This window comes from Thalassophryne amazonica, chromosome 18, assembly GCF_902500255.1.
Source record: "Thalassophryne amazonica chromosome 18, fThaAma1.1, whole genome shotgun sequence".
Classification (NCBI taxonomy): Eukaryota; Metazoa; Chordata; class Actinopteri; order Batrachoidiformes; family Batrachoididae; genus Thalassophryne; species Thalassophryne amazonica.
In genome coordinates this window covers 32,692,186-32,712,600 of record NC_047120.1, presented here as the reverse complement: position 1 = coordinate 32,712,600, position 20,415 = coordinate 32,692,186, and the positions used below count along the sequence as shown (strand labels likewise).

The window sequence follows — 20,415 nt, the reverse complement described above, 5'->3', positions numbered from 1 at the left end:
AGGGTGGCACCTTCATGAGGACGACGATCATAGACTTTCCACCTCCATGCTGAGCAGAAGAAGTCCACTATCGGGTTGAGAAAAGGAGGGTATAGGGGCAAATATAATGCTATGAACTGTAGATGGGCCTCAAACCATTCCACTTCAATATGGTGGAATTGTCCCAGACTACCACATATGTGACTCCCTCAGTTTGACAGAGCTGCTGTAGTTCGAAATGTGGGCATAAACTCCATCATTATCCATAAACCTGTGCATTAGGACCGATGCGATTATTTTATTTTATTTTAACCAACAGTGCAGTTACTTACCATTTTGAGTAGTTGGATGCCTTTAATGATATGGAAAGACAGTCATATCATATGTGATGTGTGTATTGCATTTTGGAATAGTGATACTTTGATGTTAACTTGTGTCATTTTGAACAGGTGATTTACATTTAGTGAACAAGTAACTTAAATGTGATGCGTATTGTATCTAAGCAATTGTTTAGAGTTGTGTTTAGAGTTTTGAGAACTTGTCTATCTTGATGATCTGTTTTGAGGTTTGTATCTAGAGTTTTGAAAGTTGTGCAAGGACTTGTGACGTTAGCGTTGAAGCGATTGCAAAAAACTGTAAACAGAATGTAACTTTTTAACCTCTTAAAATACATCAAGGTTAGCCATCTTTGAACTTGTCCAAGGTCTGTGTCCCAAGAATGTGCCTCTGTGCATCTCAAGAGTCTGGCAGTAACAAGACTGGACTTATGTTCAACATGGACAGACAGATGGATGGATGGACAGATGGACGAAAAGCCTTCACAATAGCTGATGGGCATATTTTGGCCTCGGGTAAAAATGATAAAGAATGCATCTGATAGGTCAGAAATTTTATAATGCATCTGATAGGTCAGAAATTTTATGATGTATGTGTGTGGGGATCAAGCTCCTGTCTTAATATATCCATACTGAATTCTATCTGCAATAAAGGGAGAATGTCGATAAGACAGATGGACAAACGTTTCACCAAGTTCAGGTGCGATCAGCGGGACTGTCACATACAGCCTCTGTGTGTGGGTACACTTGGCCGGCTGTTTATACACTTGTCTAAAAATATAGTCTGACTCACTTATAGACAGCCACTAACATGACAGCTACTCACACTTACTGCTGTCCTAACGTCAGTTGACTTTGTAAGTGTGTAAACGTAGGGTGAGCCACAGCCAAATTCTTTACCTTTTATGCCATTTCAGTCAGATTCGTCATTATAGCCTGATGAAAATGTATCTACATAACGCGTCCTGATTGTGGACAATGACGTCTGAAAATAGTTTCTTGTCCTGACTGAAGAAACGTAGTGTTTTAAAAGAAGTTCCTCTGCATTATCAGCCTGAACCAGAGAACACCTGCGTTTTGTTCCACAACAAGAAAATGAACTTATTTTAAAAGTTGAAGAGTCAGAGCTGTGCCCACAGGTGAAAGTAAGTCAGAAGGCAACAGTATGCTATAATAGGAAGAGCTATACAGTCCTCTACAGCTGGTGCACTGGGGTAAGCCTCAGAAGAGCAACTTTTTGCCCCGGCAGCATCAAGTGCCATGTTTGACATAAAAAAATGTAAAAGATAAAAAGATAAAAGATGACAAGTCGAATGTGCGCCCTACTGAGGTAGAGGAGACTGTGGAGGGTGAAAAGGGGGCGATCTGCGCTCTGGACTCCAAACGCACACATACTGACGCTCCCACTGGAGTTAACACACACTTAAGGGGAAAACTGCAGTACCAACAAAACTGACCAGTGTGGCTGTTTTGTTTATAATATCTTTAATGTGACCATGCAAATTGTGTCAGCAAAAAAATTTTTTGAGTAGCGTAATGCCTGCAAGAATCTAATCTTATTTTCACCTCTGGCTGCATTCACATGATATCAGCGTTTATTAAGCCATCAGTTGCCTCTTCCTGTGACGAAAATATATCCAATGATCCGCCAACACAAATATAAATAAAGTAAAATCTAAAAAATGTTAAATTACTCCGTTTTCTGTCCGTGTAATAAGTGAATGAGCCCCAGCTGTATAAGCACACACGCTTACGTCACACTACTGGTGTCAGGGGCTCAGCACTCCCCTAGTCTGAGCAATCCTCTACACTAGTCTGCACATGCGTGAACCTAGTGTCGCAGTCTGATCGGTCCCCTGTGCATGCGTCATGTCGGAGCATGAGCAGAGATTAACAGATTATCACCTTTTTTCTGCTTAAAACTGACTTTAGAATGATTTAAGAGGTTTTACTTTGTCATATAATGGTTAATAATCACATTATTCCCTTTGATTGTTAGAGAGTCAGACTCAGAGAGTCAGTCTCAGATGCGCGGGTGTTGCGCTCTGACTGCTCCCCGCCTTGTATTATGAAATAATGCTGAATTTATGTGGAAATGATTGTTGTACAAAAGCTTCAGATATCTGTCGCTGAGATAAATGATGACTGGAGTGCAGTTTTACGTAGAAACGAGGCGATAATCGATGAGTCACTGCTGACGCTCTAAAATGACACAGGGGAACCGATCTATAACATATTAACTATGTTAAAACTAAAATGTCAAAAGCCATTGCAATTCTGCACAAAGCCCAGGACTTCCTAACCTAACATGCACTGACCACTTTATATCATGCATTACTTGTTCCATATATGACATATTGTGTTGAGGTTTGGGGAAATACATACAGAACTAATACTAAACCAGTTTTTCTGTTGCAAAAGAAAGCCATAAGAATTATCAGTAATAAACCATATCGAGAGCCAACAAATTCGTCATTTGCTTGTCTGCAAATTTTAAAATTCTGGGACTTGGTTGATTATATTACAATACAGATTATGTATAAAGTTAAAAATAAGCTTTTGCTTCTACATGTCCAGAATCTGTTTAAAATGAGAAACTCCAGCTACTGTTTGAGAGGAACATTATTATTTGAGAAATTGAAGATCTGTAGTACTGTTAAAAGTCATTGTGTTTCCATCAGGGGTGTTAATATTTGGAATAATTGTCCTGATAATATTAAAATACTTGGTACATTGGTTGGTTTTAAAAGGCTTTACAAAAAGAATATATTTACCCGTTATAGGTTGAAGGATTAGGTTTACATTTTGTCACTGTTCACTCTTACTTGTTTGGTTGTGTTTTGAAATTTTGTGATTAAGTTAAATTGTTTATGCACTTTTTTCCTTTTCTTTTTTCTCTTTTCTTGTACAGTTATTATGACCATATGTGTAGGTGTGTATGTATATGTATATATGTATGTATGTATGTGTATATATGTATATATGCATATATACATTCTTTATTTTTAATGATATAAGGGGAGGGTGCTTATAAGCTTTGCTTCTGCCTTCACCCTTTCCGCCACATGGGTTTTCGTACGTTGTTTCTTTTATGTTTTGCGTTTGTTGTTGCTCAGTTGTGTGCCGGATAAATAATTAAATTCAATTCAATTCAATTCAATATAAGGGGGCATTGTTCTGAATGTGACACCGGTTTAAATGTAGTGCCTCTAGTAGCGATTAATTTTTACCAAATATGTTTAGCGCAATAACTATTAATAGAAAATGCTAATTTTGAAAATAACTGTAAATATTAGTTTTATTTACCACTTAGAATACCAAAAAATTTAAACGTGGTCCCCTTTAAACGAATATGATCAATCAAAAAATGTCTTGACCAGGTGCAATTGCACTGATGTAAGAGTGGCTCGCGGTGCTGTGGAGAGAGTAACCCTTACGACCCGACACCAAAAGAAGTTCTCCCGATAGAAACTGCAGGTCTTGGGTTTGAACCTCCTTGTTACTGGTAAGCTTGAGTCCGGTGTGACAGTGCGTGTGGTAAACACGATGCAGGTTACACCAACAAAAGTACTAACTGATATGTAACAGGTATGTAAAGTTTAACACTTCTCAGACATCATAGATGTTTTATTTTTTGCAGATTTTTCATTGTGAATGACCAGTTTTTCAGCATTTGTTCTTACAGGAAGTTAGTGCAACTTAAATCCATTCTTGACTGCAAACCCCCAAAACTGCCATTCTTGTTGTCCACATATACAAACTCATAAGTGGCGACACGTGGGTTTGTGTGACTCACCTGTGGTCGCAGTGTGTGAACCTCATGTCCATGCTGTGCTGGCTGCTGAAGGTGTGTGAGCTAAGGAGCGTGTGAGAGAGGGGCAAAGGTCGACATGTCATCAGCAGGCAGGACACCGAAGGCGAGGCGGCACACGCCTTCACACAGCCCTGACAGTGCAGAACCTGGAAGCACAGAGGATGGGATTATTATAGAGCAGAATTATTCTGGAGCACACTGATGGCCAAAAAAAGCATTTTTTTAAAGGCCAGATTATAGTGCTTGTTTCCAGTCCAGATGGTTCCTGGTTTGAACCCCACCCCTACCTATTCTCCAATATAGTTGAGTCAGGAAGGACATCCAGTGTAAAACGTGCCAAATCAACATTCAGATCTACCTTGGATCTGCTGTGGCAAATCCCGAGAGAAAACAAAAGATGCCACAGGGTACTTTAGCATATATCTCACTGGGCTGTGATTGTTGGTGAGTAATTGGAGACCTGTGGTGGGCACATTTCAGCTAATCTGCTAAGCGCTAATTAGCAAAGCTAACTTTTTTATTAGTGGTTTAGCTTTTCAGCTAACTTTGGAAACCAACAGTGGACCACTTAGCTTCTGCTAAATTTAGGTCCTTAAACTTTCACTCTGCTAACATTTTTTTGCTGGCATAGTGAGTAAAGCTCTAATGGTCAAAAACATTTGTAAACCATAAAATCATACATGTTAGTTCCTGTCTGTTGTGTATCTGCAACAATCAGGCTGCTGTGAGGAGCTCAGCCCTGCCCCAGCAGAAGGGGCCAGCTGCCAACTGCCAAAGAAGTGTTATTTATTTTTCATACACAACAACACAGATGGTGGCAGAAGACATCAAATGCAAGGCACTTTTCACTCATGGTCACAACATAACTCTTCACGAAACAGACTGTACTACTTGAACTAAAAAACACTGCTAAACCAACATGTACTACAAAAACAACTTTAAAAAACTCAAACCCCGAACTCCCATAATGCATTAAAGCAGCAGCACAACAATTCAAGAATGGCTCACCCATGTTGCGTTCAATGCGAGTGATAAACTCTACATCTCATCATGAGCTTCCCCACTGAAAAAAAACACACATAAGTTTTGTCTTTACATAAAATAAGCAATAAGTGTCTTTTCACTTAAAAAAAGTAAAGATTTGCATGTATACGCTGTCTTTAAAGCAGACACACTGCCGATTGATGGAACAGGGGTATGTAAACTTTTGATCAGGGTAATTTGGTTAGTTTCTGTTGTCATTATGATTTGAAAAGAGTAAACACAGTTGTTTGGCAATAAATGGCTTCACCCAACCACTAACCATGAGTGGAAAAGTTTTTGTGTTATAATTCATATTCTCTGAAAAATGCCCCTCCCCCAAAACCTTAAAATTTTTTTTTAAATAAAATAATAAAAATCTGCCAGGGTATGTCAACTTTTGAGCACAACTGTATATATATCTCTCGCTCATGTTCCGAGGTAGGTTGGGGCAGTAGCATGGCGGGTCTAGCCTGGGGACCCTTACTAGGCTGACCAGGGTTTGAACTCCCAGTCTGTTGTTCCAAAGGCAGCATTTCTGCCGCTACACTAGAGAGTAGGAAAACTGTTCCACCATGATACAATACGATTATTAAAGAAAAATAGCCTCCTTTAGTTGTTCTTGTTTGTAGACATAAACAGTTTCCTTTTGTCTTGACATTTATTATCACATAAGCTGTGCAGTTCTTAGTATTTTCCATGAACATATTTATAGTTAATAATCAAGTCCCCCCGTATTCTTCTATACATAAGTGTAGGCAGAGTTTTGAACCATTGACCATTGCAAAAAAAAACAAAAAAAAAAACCTTTGAGGACATTTCTGGAGTTCACGGTCATCTACATATCAGGTTTGGTATAAAACAGCCAAAGGGAGGAGTAGGGGAACAAACTAAGATATGCCAAAATACTGGCCTTTGACCCCAATGACCTTGACGTTTGCCAAAACAAACCCCTTAAGGGAAATTCTGGGTCAACCTACATGCACACAAGAAGTTTGGCGTGTTGTTAGTGCTATTGATTTATTGTGTTTTTGTAGTTCAATTGGTTTAGTCAGTTTAGTTAAGTGTTATGTTGCTGTTACCATGACTGAGTTAAGTGTCAAGCTCCCAGTACCATGAGTGAAATGTGAATTGCCTTTAATGTCTTCCACCACAGTCTCTGTCAAATTAAAAGTGCTTACTTACAGCAGAATGCAGAAAAGATAAAAGTGCATACAATTTTGATCACGCAAAAATCTGTGAACACAACACATAATTATGACAAAAACTGATAGGATTCAAACATCTCCATTTGGAGATCAGGAATAACAACAGACATCATGGATAGTTGACTTTGAAAATAAGGGGCTGATACTTGTGTACATAGAGCATAACGAACAGGACATAGAAAATAATATTGTTCCAGAAAACAATTTACTTAGTAATGTGATCAACAGCTGTAATTATTGCACAGAAGATCAGTTTAATAGCATGGTTAAATTGGAGCATATAATATCAATAATACACTTCAACAGCAGAAGTTTGTATGCCAATTTAATAAAATAAAAGAATACCAGGGACATTTCAATAATGCATTCAATATCATAGCCGTATCAGAAACCTGGATCAGTGAGGAGAAGGGAGTAAATTCAGATGGAGGGATATGAATTCAACTATGTGAACAGAAAGAACAAACTGGAGGAGGGGTGGCAATATATGTGGATAAAAGTCTAAGGTACAAAATCATTGAAAGTATGACAGTTACTGTTGATAAACTACTGGAGTGTATTACAGTAGAATTTTTATTTTTTATTTTTTTGACAATATAAAAAAAATGTTATTGCAAGTTGTGTATACAAAGCACCAGGATCAGATATGGAAAGCTTTAAAAAACTGGATGGAAAGTATGTTCACCAAATATTCAATCCAATCCACTTTATTTATATAGCACATTTAAACAACAGAACAGTTTCCAAAGTGCTGCACATAAAAATAATTATACAAACTATACAAAACAATAAACCAACTCAGATACTAATAAATAAACATAAAAACAATAAAACAATAAATAAATAAAACACTGGGCCAAAGACAACAGAGGACCATACAACTCATGCAGAGCTAAAAGCCAGAGAATAAAAGTGGGTCTTCAGACGAGACTTAAAACACTCCACTGTGGGGGCTGTTCGAACGTGGAGAGGCAGAGTGTTCCAGAGTCTGAACAAATACAAATACACACAAAAAGTTATGTTCATATGTGGTGATTTTAATATTAATCTCCTAAACACCAAAAAGCATAACATGACAGAAGAATATATCAATTCAGTGTATAGCGTGGGTCTATATGCAACAATTACTAAGCCAAGCAGAATTACTTCACATTGTGCCACCTTAACTGACAATATATTCACAAACACTATGGAAAACAACAAAGTGTGGGCTTTTAGTAACTGATATTAGTGACCATCTGCCTATCTTTGTGGTATATTATTGTTCCAAGCAGAGGAAAGATGTAAGAAATTATAAGTATTATAGAGTGAAAACAGAGGAAGCAATGAAATCTTTAAACAGAGTTTTAATAGCACAGAACTGGAAGATGGTACATGAGGCAAAAGATATCAGCATACCTTATGATGACTTTCTAAATATTCAATCTTTTATATGATTAAAAACTGCCCCGTAAAACAATACAATAATGACCATAAATACAAGAATAGCCCATGGGTCACTAAAGGGTTACAAAATGCCTGCAAAAAGAAAAATATGTTATATAGGAAGTTTATAAAGCTCCAAACTGCAGAAGCAGAAGTAAAGTATATAAACTATAAAAATAAATAAATAAAAAAGTTAATTATGAGGTGCCGCCGGGTCAAGCCAAAGATGGCCGCATAACTTTGGTGCTCTCCGATGATATTGCTAAATAATTTCCCCGAAAAGCTAATGAATCACATAAACTCGACAGTTTTATCAACATGGAGACTAGGGGAGGTACAGTGCAGCAGATAACTGAAACAATCCTTCACATGGGCATTTGGCATGAACGTTCTTTATAAATAGTACAGTGCACTACGTCACAAAAACAGCTCCCGTAGGATATGCCTGCCAAAATTGATTTCTTTGTTCTAATGGCTCCCTATGGGTGTAAAAAAGAGAAAAATATTGGGGTCCAAATTTTTGGACCCCCCAGACCCCCCAAAAGGGGTCCCCAAAGCAGATATATACTGAAATAATGGACTTTGGCATGGCTTCCGTAGGATATGCTTGCCAAAATTAATTATTTTATTCTAATGGCTCCCTATGGGTGTAAAAAAGTGAAAAATATTGGGGTCAGAATTTTTGGACCCCCTAGACTCCCCAAAAGGGGCCCCAGAGGCTGATATATCCTGAAAAATAGACTTCAGCACAGCTCCCGTAGGAAATTCTTGACAAATTTGTTTATTTTAATTGGCCATCTATGGGTGTAAAAAAGTAAAAAAAAATATTGGGGTCCAAATTTTTAGACACCCTAGACCCCCCAAGCAGGGCCCCCAAAGCTGATATGAATCATATATTTTTTTGTGCTAATACAATAATCTCAATCAATGGGTAAAAACAAAAGTAAATATTTGTGTTTAATTCTTTGACTCCTAGACCCCCCTTCCCTACTCAAGAAGGTCCTCAAAGCTTATATTTGTATTTACTGAAATAGTCAATTATGCATACATGAAACGTAAGGATAATGATCCTGCTCTACAGTGCTTCTCTGATCTTGGTTGTGGTCCTATTCCTATGAACCTAATTGGTGAGCTGCCACAACAGGTCAGACCTTTGGAGAGGTTTGATTGTCATGTCTATTCATCCACTGGCCCTTACACCTTACCTGCACTGCGATGGGAGCTGTTTAGATCAAAGAATCTGGAAGGAGAAATACTGCCTCCTACTCGTGCTGCATTGCTTCCACATATAGCAAAGGTCAACTTTGGCTGCATGAGAGATAAATCCTATGATGACAAAAATGCATCTCTCCCCTCTGTTGAAGGAAATGGATGGAACATTCAGAATGAGATGTATATGCCTCAGAAATTTATGCACTGCATTATGTAAGATGTTATTACCTTAAATAAAATCTTAGCTTTAATGGTATTTTTATTTTTATTATGTGTTCAGTATGGGTAAATAATGCTGCTGAATTTCCATCACATTCTGAAATAAAATAATTTCTTGTCCTAAGAAAGTTAAAGAAATTAGGTGCTTTTTGTTCTAATTTTCTTATATTTAATGCTAAAATGTTAACAAAATTGTTAAAAAATACAAAAATATGTCTTTTATTTGGTAGCCTGATATCATGTTACCCCTTAAATGTCTCATAAACACCTTTATATTACCAAGATTAACTTACAATTTAGAAATATTACCGAAAATCGGACCTTTTTGGTAGGAAACTTAAGGGGCATCCCCAGAGTAGGCTCCAGGGGTCTAAAAATTTGGACCCTGACATTTTGTATTTATTGGCACCCAAATAAAGCCATTAAAAAAAAAAAAAAAAAATCAATTTTGGCAAGCAAATCCTACAGAATTACATAGTGCACTGTACTAAAACCAGTGTTTGACAGAAAAGTGCTGGCTACTGGATAATCCAATATGGCGGCCATGTAGGGGTCAATGAAGAACTACACAGGGGTCAAAATTTAAAAATGCTCCAATCATATTGAAAGCTATACCACATTATATGTCTGATCACAAAGGTTCCAAAAAGGTATAGTTTGGACTATCTATGATGGAATGTTATGGAGTTATGGGGTAAAAACATCAAGAACGGTGACAAAGGTCAATTTCAGTTTGTACAGGAGTCAAAAGTTACAGTTGCTCCAGTTTTGGTAAAAAAAAATGGTGCAAATGTTATCCCAGCGGAGTAAATTTTACTCAGCAAAATTTACTGTGCACAAGTGCCTCCGTGTCTGGTTTTATTTTCATGGTTTTGTTGTGTTATGTTGCTTTTCTGTGTGTGTATTCTCTTGTTGGGTTCTTTCTGCTTGGGATTTTCTGTCTCTGCCTCTCTTGTCTGTCCCCTCTGACTCTTGGTGGTGGGTGTCTTTTCCTCTCTGGCCACTCCCCCATTCTGGCGCATTCCATGCAAACCTGCTTCCAATTTGCACCTCATCACCTGGGTGAATACATAGCTCTGCAGTTTCCCTAGTCCTTCACCAGATTGATACGCCTAGTGCCTTCTCTCCAGCTCTGTTTTTGTATTCTCGACCTGCTAGCCTCTTGTGTGTTTTGACCACCTGCTCGTTTCCTCGACCACGCCTTTGCCTGATGCTCCTTGTACTGTTGCTCATTTTGGACTGCCTACCCGTGTACCGGACCCCGTTTACTATTTCAGTGAACAGTTTTTACCTACAGAGCTTTGAGTCTGAGTCCTGCATTTGCGTCCTGCCACACCCGTCAACCAGACCCAATAGGGTGTCCACACAGACAACAAACGACTATAAATACAGATGCTGTGTATAAGAAAGGTCAGAGCTGACTGTACTTCCTCAGGAAGCTCAGAGCTTTCAATGTCTGCAGAAATATGATACATCACTCGGTCTCCAACGTCATCTTCTACACTGCTGTCTGCTGGGTCAGCAGACTGAAGGCAGCTGACATGAACAAACTCAACAAGCTCATCACAAGGGGTGGCTCTGTCCTAGGGGTGGAGCTGGAGTCTGTAATGGAGGTGTCAGAGAGGAAGATGTTAAGAAAACTGATCACCATCCATAACAACACGTCCCAATGCCACACTGACGCCATGTCAGAGCACCTTCAGCAAAAGACTGAGGCCATCGAGGTGCACCACAGAACACCACAGGAGGTCCTTCCTACCTGTGGCAATACAGACTATATAACTCCTCCCCCTTCGGCAGAATGAATACATGACGATCAGAGTTTTTCAGTTACTCAGAGCTATGTGCAATACTGTTAACATCTTGTGCAAGTGTCTTCAGTCATTTTGCATAAACATGTACTCACTGTTAAAAAAAGAAAAAGAAAAAAGCAATGTTTACTGTTTCAGCACTCTGGCAAAACAGTTTCCTTCGGGATTAATAAAGTTCTTCTTATTCTTAAAAAGGAGAATGTTAAAATTGCCATGCTTCAAGAAACGCACCTTAATTCTACAAATTCAAAAAATTCAAAATTCAAATGTATTAATTTATATAGCGCCAATTCACGATGAGATTGTCTCAAGGCGCTTCACATAACATAATAAAAACAGAAAAAACTGAATTAAAATTTTAAAAACAATAAAAAGACAAAACCATAAAAGAATACAAGAATAAAAACACATAACACTAATGATAAAACAAGGAAAACAAATGAGTCTTTAAACGCGATTTTAAAGTCGCCACAGTATCCAACTGCCGTATGTGTGCCAGGAGATCGTTCCACAGAGCTGGGGCACGGTAGGAGAAAGCTCTGTGACCGGCAGACTTTTTATTCACCCTGGGAACACATAAAAGTCCTGCACCCTGAGAACGCAGGGCCCGAGCTGGTACATAGGGCCTTACCAGGTCAGTCAGATAGGGAGGTGCAAGTCCATGAACAATCTTATGAACTAATGACAGTACCTTAAAATCCAATCTTACAGCGACTGGAAGCCAGTGCAGGGACACTAAAACGGGCGTCATGTGGTCGAATTTTCTGCTTTATATCAAAAGTCTGGCAGCAGCATTTTGAACCAGTTGAAGACCCCTAATACTGGACTGAGGTAAACCAGAAAATAGAGCATTACAATAGTCCAATCTAGAAGAGACAAATGCATGAATCAAAGTCTCCGCATACGCCATAGACAGGATGGGATGAATCTTCACTATATTTCGCAAATGGAAGAAAGCAGTCCTCATAATGTCTCTAATGTGGAGGTCAAAAGACAACATAGGATCAAAAATTACCCCAAGATTCCTCACTTTATCCGTATCCGTATGATGTATAACACACGAACCTAAGCTAAGCGCTAGCTGATCAAATTGATATCGATACCTCACTGGACCAAGAACCATCACTTCAGTCTTATCAGAATTTAAAAGTAGGACATCACTAGACATCCAACTTCTCAATGATGCAAGGCAATCTTCCGAAGATTTTATGAAACTGGGAAGAATTGGTTTTTCTAAAGTATACTATTCATCCAATAACACTGGGTAACGGGGGGGGGAGCATTTGATTTATGCAAGGACAAGGAAGGGTATCTCCCTTCCTTGTCCTTACTTTCAGAAACTTCACTAATATCAGGAAAAATAAATGGTATTACTATAACGCTGCTTAATGTGTATGCTCCTCCTGGCAGTGACTTGATATTTTGTAGAAAACCTTGAGTTCATGACACAAGCAAATGGTGGTGTTATTTGTGAGGGAGACTGGAACATATGACTTAATTCAAGGCTTGACTCGTCAAACTCTGTCGTTCAAAATTCCTTACAATAGAAAATTAAAATACTAATGTCAGCCCATGGTATTATAGACACCTGGAGGAATGTTTTCCCAACAAGCCTTGATTATACTCATTCTCATTCCATACAGTGTACGCAAGGACTGATAATTTTTTATTTTAAAAGGGATTGCCATCGGATACAAAATGCTGATATAGGAAATATTGAATTGTTAGACCATGCTCCCATTTTCTTAACCTTATAAATTAATAATGAGCCAAAGAATAGACTGTGGAAATTGAACACAAATGTGTTAAAAATGACTCGCAAGGCCAGAAATTGTTTGGGATACATTGAAAGCATTCATGAGAGGTAAAATTATATCCTTTTGTTTGCCTAAAAAGAGAGAGGCAAGCTAAATTGCAGGAGTTAAACAAAGAATTAAAAGAGCTCGAGACAAAACACAAAAGATATCTGAATCCAGAGCTCAACATCAAATTAAAAATGTTAAGAAATAGAATAAACGCAATGTACCAACTGGAAATATGAAAGAAGATGATTTATACAAAACAAATACAAAAAGTATTATGAGTCAGGTTCCAGATTTAATAAATGACAAAACTACAAGCAGATAACACAATACATAAAAAAAAAGATCTAATTTCGAAAATGTGGGTGTAAGTCATTTGAAATTTATGATGGCCTTTTAGGCCCACGCTGAATTTTCTTTTTTTTTTTTTAGACTTCGAGAATTAAGTCGTAATGTTACGAGAAAAAAACTCGTAAGGCTTTAGTTTATTGTATGAGCCCATATGCTATATGGCATTGGGGCCTCTGCAGGTGTACTGCCGACAGCCATTTCCTCCTCCACAAAAAGGCGATTTCCTCCAAGTCTGTGTGGTTCCTCCTCCGGAATAGACACATTTTCTTGCATATTCTTTTCAAAGTTCTGATAGTAATAATAATGTGGTGCAGATGTGCCAAAAGATGAAATATTTCCTTATTTGTAAAACCTGTACTGAAGTACAACTTCGCAAAGCGCTCCACAGATCTCATTTTGAGATGCAGTTTTTCCTCATAAAATTACGTCTTTATTTTCGTAATATCATGACTTTATTCTTGTAATATTACAAGTTTTTTCTCATAAAAATATGACTTTATTCTTGTAATATTATGACTTTATTCTCGCAAAATTACAACTTTTTTCTCGTAAAATTATGACTTTACTCTTGTAATATTACGACTTTATTCTAGAAGTCTTAAAATTATGAATTTATTCTCGTAATATTACGACTTTATTCAAGAAGTCTAAAAAAAATTCAATGTGGTCCTAAAATGGCGTTGTAGAAATTCAATTTGTTTTTCAGGATTATGATAAGCAGTTATACACACAACCAAATTTACAAAATGATCAACAGATAAACAATTTTTTGAAACAGCTGAATTGACCTACTTTGTCCAAAAATCTAAATAAAGTACTTGTGGCTGAAATAACTCAAAGAGAGCTGTTCTGTGCAATATCAAATCTGAAACCAAAAAACAACAACAACAAAAAAAAAAAACACCTGGTATAAAATAATGGTATAATAACGGCATAAAAAAATAAAACCAAGTTATTACCATTTCTATTAACAATATTAATTTTGGCTCTAAAAGGTGGAAAAATGCCACCATCATGGAAAGAAGCAACTATCTCAATAACTCCAAAAGAAGGAAAGGTGTTACAGTTGGGTGCTATGAGAGACTAAATGAACCCCAAAGCAGGACAGCCCAGACAACAGGGGCCTGTACTATGAAGCGGGGTTACTGGCTTATCAGGGTAACTTCGGGAGTAAGTTGATGACATGTGGAGTAACGTCCCGGTTAACCCGTACTACGAAAGGTGGATAGGTTTTGATCAAGGTATGCTGCCATGGCAATTTACGCTGCGTGCCAAACCTGCTCCGAGCAGGTTATGTTCTAGGTTAGCTTGAGGTTTTCGCTTAACCACTCCCTTTATAAGTACCGCCCATCCACCTTCAATCACTCCGAAGACAATGTCGGCCTACCTGGATGATCCGTTTGATATTGGGGCACAAATTGTGAGGGGCTCTCTTCACAGGGCGAGGGTTTTTAAAGACCGCCAGAATCCGCTGACATACCCGGACGATATTCTCCATGAAAGATATAGATTCTCAGCCGAGGGTATTCGTTATCTTTGACAGCTGATTGGGCCAGACGTCGGTGATGCTGAACATCTGAGCAAGAATACTGTATGTCGTATGATTCGCAAGGTAGTACTTGCTCTATCTAAACTGTTGGATGCAATTGTCGTTTTCCCTGGCCATTTATCCAAAATGCAAATCAAAGAAGGGTTTTATGCAATCACGGGTAATTACTAATATCAAAATAGGTCTAAAGCATGTCCATTAATTAGGCAAAGTGGGGCTTATCAATAACAATTTCTCCTAGGTTTCCCAAGAGTAATAGGAGCCATTGATTGCACGCAAATCCCAATCAGTGCACCCCCTGGGAGAGCACAAGGGCAATTATGTCAATCGCAAATCTTTTCACAGTATCAATGTGCAGGTATAGCCGTTCTATTCGGCCTATTTTATATACCCATTAGCGTGTAGTCCACTCTAAGCTCACCTTCTTTTCACTTATTTCAGCCACATAACGGTTGCTTTGGTTTGGGTGATTTTTCTAAATATTCTAATATACAATTACTATGATTAGATATTTCACATTCTTTTTCTTCCCACATGGGGCTGTCCTGTTGGATAACCTTCATGCCAAAGTGATATATGTGTAATTATGTTAACAGAATGACCATTAATGGCTTTAAATCCTTAGATAGGTAGCCTATTTAGGAAACATTAAATTAACCTTACATCTATTAGTAGGCCTATGCCCACTTCTGAATCGTGTTGCATCTGGGTGTAATTAATGAAAGAAGGTCATTATTTTACACATATCAGACATTCCACAGGTTAATCATCTGTAACAGATTTGGAGAACAATTGACTTGTACTTACGCATTTACCCGATCAGCAATACGTTGCTGACAAGCCTGTCTTGCTTTATTGGCAGACGATGTGTTCGATTTCCCCCTTAACGTTAATTTAAATTCCTCGTAGCTCCGCATAATAATCATGCATTCTTCTTCGGTAAAGTACGGTGGCCGCGCCATCATTGAAAAATGGTGACGTGCGCTGCAACCTGCCCCTTTTATGTGAACGCGCACAAACTCCAATTAGGTTAACACAGGTTCAACAAATCAACATGTTAATCAGCGTCATAGTACCGATTAACACCACTTGAGAACACCAGGTTTTGTCAACCCCGGTTTAAGATGTTAACCCTGGGTTACATTTGAGTAAGTTAACCCCGCTTCGTAGTACAGGCCCCAGGTATGGATAACAAGAGCAATAGTTCATTAGACAATAAATGAGTTCAACTCAGGAAGAGTCTTCATAGAAAACGTGAGTTCAACTGAGGCATAGTTTTCTTCAAAAGGGTGAGTACAAGTGAGGAGTTGTCTTCTTCAACAAAGAGGAGTTGTTGTGGAATTAATCTTCATTCAAAAGGTGAGTAAACAAAGGAATCTTCTTCGTAAGGGTTAGAACAACTAAGTAGACTTCATATATGAAGGGTGAGTTCAACACAAAACGCCTTCCTCACAGAAGGTAGTCCAACATAAAACTTCCTGCTGCAGAGTCTCTTACTCAAAAAGGAGTGCCCCAAGGAGATTTCAAAACAAAGTGAATAGGGAGACTGGGAAAACTGAGGAATTAATCTTCCTTTCAAAAAGGTAACTTTACTGGTAAACAGCTTAAACACACTAGGATAAGTGCACCAGGAAGTACAGAGAAAAATCAAGGGAGTCATTTTTAGATGTTACAGGCAATAGATGTTACGGGCACTCCAGATGAGGTTAGTTTTGGGCCGGCTAGCATGCCCATTAGCATCCGCCTAGAAACGCCGGCTATGGAGGATGCCTGTAGGGCTTGGTGCCCAGTTGTTGTACCCCGATCACACTCGCCACTGCGAACTATGAATCGGTTCTCCCCCTTGGATTTGCCTGATGTGAATTCTCTGAGCCCACGAGTTACTTCCACTCCTGTCTGCAGGCCGAAACTCCGGACTTTAGTGATAGGGGATTCTATCACCCGCAAAGTCAGGTTACAGATGCTGGCTGATGTTAAATGTATTCCTGGGGCCAGAGCTCCCAAAACTGCATCCCATCTTAGGGTACTGAAGCTGCAGAAGGGAAGACAGACTAAGGAACATGACATGAGATATAGTCACATACACTCAACAAAAATATAAACGCAACACTTTTGGTTTTGCTCCCATTTTGTATGAGATGAACTCAAAGATCTAAAACTTTTTCCACATACACAATATCACCATTTCCCTCAAATATTGTTCACAAACCAGTCCAAATCTGTGATAGTGAGCACTTCTCCTTTGCTGAGATAATCCATCCCACCTCACAGGTGTGCCATATCAAGATGCTGATTAGACACCATGATTAGTGCACAGGTGTGCCTTAGACTGCCCACAATAAAAGGCCACTCTGAAAGGTGCAGTTTTATCACGCAGCACAATGCCACAGATGTCGCAAGATTTGAGGGAGCGTGCAATTGGCATGCTGACAGCAGGAATGTCAACCAGAGCTGTTGCTCGTGTATTGAATGTTCATTTCTCTACCATAAGCCGTCTCCAAAGGCGTTTCAGAGAATTTGGCAGTACATCCAACCAGCCTCACAACCGCAGACCACGTGTAACCACACCAGCCCAGGACCTCCACATCCAGCATGTTCACCTCCAAGATCGTCTGAGACCAGCCACTCGGACAGCTGCTGAAACAATCGGTTTGCATAACCAAAGAATTTCTGCACAAACTGTCAGAAACCGTCTCAGGGAAGCTCATCTGCATGCTCGTCGTCCTCATCGGGGTCTCGAACTGACTACAGTTCGTCGTCGTAACCGACTTCAGTGGGCAAATGCTCACATTCACTGGTGTTTGGCACGTTGGAGAGGTGTTCTCTTCACGGATGAATCCCGGTTCACACTGTCCAGGGCAGATGGCAGACAGCGTGTGTGGCGTCGTGTGGGTGAGCGGTTTTCTGATGTCAATGTTGTGGATCGAGTCTCCCATGGTGGCGGTGGGGTTATGGTATGGGCAGGCGTCTGTTATGGATGAAGAACACAGGTGCATTTTATTGATGGAATTTTGAATGCACAGAGATACCGTGACGAGATCCTGAGGCCCATTGTTGTGCCATACATCCAAGAACATCACCTCATGTTGCAGCAGGATAATGCACGGCCCCATGTTGCAAGGATCTGTACACAATTCTTGGAAGCTGAAAATGTCCCAGTTCTTGCATGGCCGGCATACTCACCGGACATGTCACCCATTGAGCATGTTTGGGATGCTCTGGACCGGCGTATACGACAGCGTGTATCAGTTCCTGCCAATATCCAGCAACTTCGCACAGCCATTGAAGAGGAGTGGACCAACATTCCACAGGCCACAACTGACAACCTGATCAACTCTATGTGAAGGAGATGTGTTGCACTGCATGAGGCAAATGGTGGTCACACCAGATACTGACTGGTATCCCCCCCAATAAAACAAAACCGCACCTTTCAGAGTGGCACCAATGATGTCAGGATGAAGCACTCAGAGGGCACAAAAATGGACATACAGGACTTGTGACTTTTCCAGAAAGATGTGTCGGCATTGATTAATAGTCTCTGGTCCCCTCCCCTCCCGGGGTACTGATGAGGCGTTTAGCAGGCTGACGTCGTTAAATAGGTGGCTGGCGCAATTTTGTAGACAGCAAGGTTTTAGCTTTATTGATAACTAGCCTTTGTTCTGGGGCCACCGTGGCTTGCTAATGCTGGATGGCCTCCACCCTACTGGGGAAGGTGCCGCCATCTTGTCTGCGAACATAGATAGACCTCTATAGGGAGGGTAACATTAGGAATTTACAGCAGGCCATGGAGCAGGTGATTAGAGACCCTGCAAGGCTTATGACAAATGTGAGTGTGGAATCCATTAGCTTAGCGGGGAAATTAGTGCAGAAAATCCACCATGGTGATAGTGCAGTTTATCTGCCAGGGAGGGAAATTCAACAAGTTGAGACTGTGGCCTGCTTCGGTAGATGTGTCCATAAAAATCATAGAGGGATATGCTTTGCAAACTTAATACCCATTACTACATTGGATGATGTTGAAATTGAGGAAGCCCCAATGGTTGTTCCAGCAATATCAAAGATTTTGTGTCTGCTACCTACAATACGCGTGGAATGTCTCAAACCTAAACCTACTTCTAGGCATCTTATATATGCTACTCTGGAACCACCCCTAAACCCAAACAGTTCAACTGGCAACCCCACTAAGGTCCTTAGTCTGGGTCTCATTAACATAAGATCACTATCCTCAAAATCAATGTTGATTAATGATCTAATTATTGATCATCACTTAGATATGATTGGGTTATGTGAAACCTGGCTTAAATCTACAGCTGTCCTCCCCTTAAATGAGGCCTGCCCACCAGCATATACATTTAGTCACATCCCTCGTGATGCGATGCAAGGCGGGGATGTTGCTCTTATTTATAAATCTAGGTTTAACTTATTAGCTGTTGGGGTCACAAATATAACTCGTTTGAGCATCTGATTCTCCGCGCTGTTCAGGATATTACACATTGCCAAGATCAGAAGAATAAAAATCAACCGTATTACTTTGTCACTGTATATAGGCCTCCTGGCCCATACTTTGAATTCTTAGATGAATTTGGTGTGTTCATCTCTAACTTGTCAGCTAGTGCAGATAACATTCTGATCATTGGTGACTTTAATGTTCATATAAATAAGCCTTCTGATCCCCTCTGCAAATCATTTATGGAAATTGTGGATGCATTAGGATTTCAGCAATGCATTCGGGACTCGAAGCACATTAGTGCATAATACCCTGGATTTGATTCTCGCACGTGGTACTGCTGTCACGAATATTGACATCATGCCTCTTACATCAGTGGTCTCTGATCCTTCACTTATTAAATTTACAGTTTCGCCGCAGTGTTTAGTGGAACAATGACCCTTTTATATATATATATATATATATATATATATATATATATATATATATTGCTATGGCGATGCATCAACTCCTCAACTAAGACTGAACTTGAAGCTAGACTGCCTGATGGCTTAGCTTCACATTTGGCAAATACCCAATCGGTAGACAGTCTTGTGGATAGTTTAAACTTGGTGCTCAAAACTACACTCAACATGGTTGCGCCACCTGTGTTAAAACCGCGCTCCCCCAAAACACAGTCGCCTTGGTTCAATGATTACCTGCGTGACCTCAAGCATAAGGCAAGAGGTCTAGAACGGAAATGGCGTAGTTCAGAATCAGAAGTATTCCACCGTGTGTGGCGTGATGCTATCTTAGACTATAAGCATGCATTACTGGCTACAAAGTGGACCTATTACTCTGATTTGATCAACAAAAACAAGCATAACTCAAAGTTCTTGTTCGACAAGGTGGCAACACTTATTCATGGACAACCACCTGTAGTTCGCTCTGCTTTTACAGCACAATTTCCTGGATTATTTTGATTAGAAATTAGAAGACATTAGGTTAAACATATCCCAGCATGCCTCAATCCAGCCACTACACCCTGCTATTGAGGTGGGCGCCATTACTGAGGTATTACCTAGATTTACAGAATTTGAGAGTATCTCTCTAGGCATGCTGACAAAACTTATAACATCAACAAAAAGCACAACCTGTTTATTTGATCCTTTACCAACAAAATTGTTTAAGGACCTGTGGCCCACTCTTGGGCCGACTGTGGTGAAAATTATTAATCTTTCTTAACTTCTGGATCTGTTCATAA

At 39.5% G+C, this 20,415-nt stretch overlaps 1 protein-coding gene across 2 annotated transcripts in view; it reads right to left on the bottom strand.

Moving 5' to 3' along the window:
• Positions 1-20,415, bottom strand: part of epas1a (endothelial PAS domain protein 1a) — a 93,064-nt gene that overhangs the window by 12,279 nt on the left and 60,370 nt on the right. For both annotated transcript variants that reach the window (XM_034194447.1, XM_034194446.1), the window contains one exon: positions 4,111-4,274. In XM_034194447.1, the coding sequence (XP_034050338.1) occupies positions 4,111-4,274 (164 nt within the window). The remainder of the gene's footprint in view (positions 1-4,110; positions 4,275-20,415) is intronic.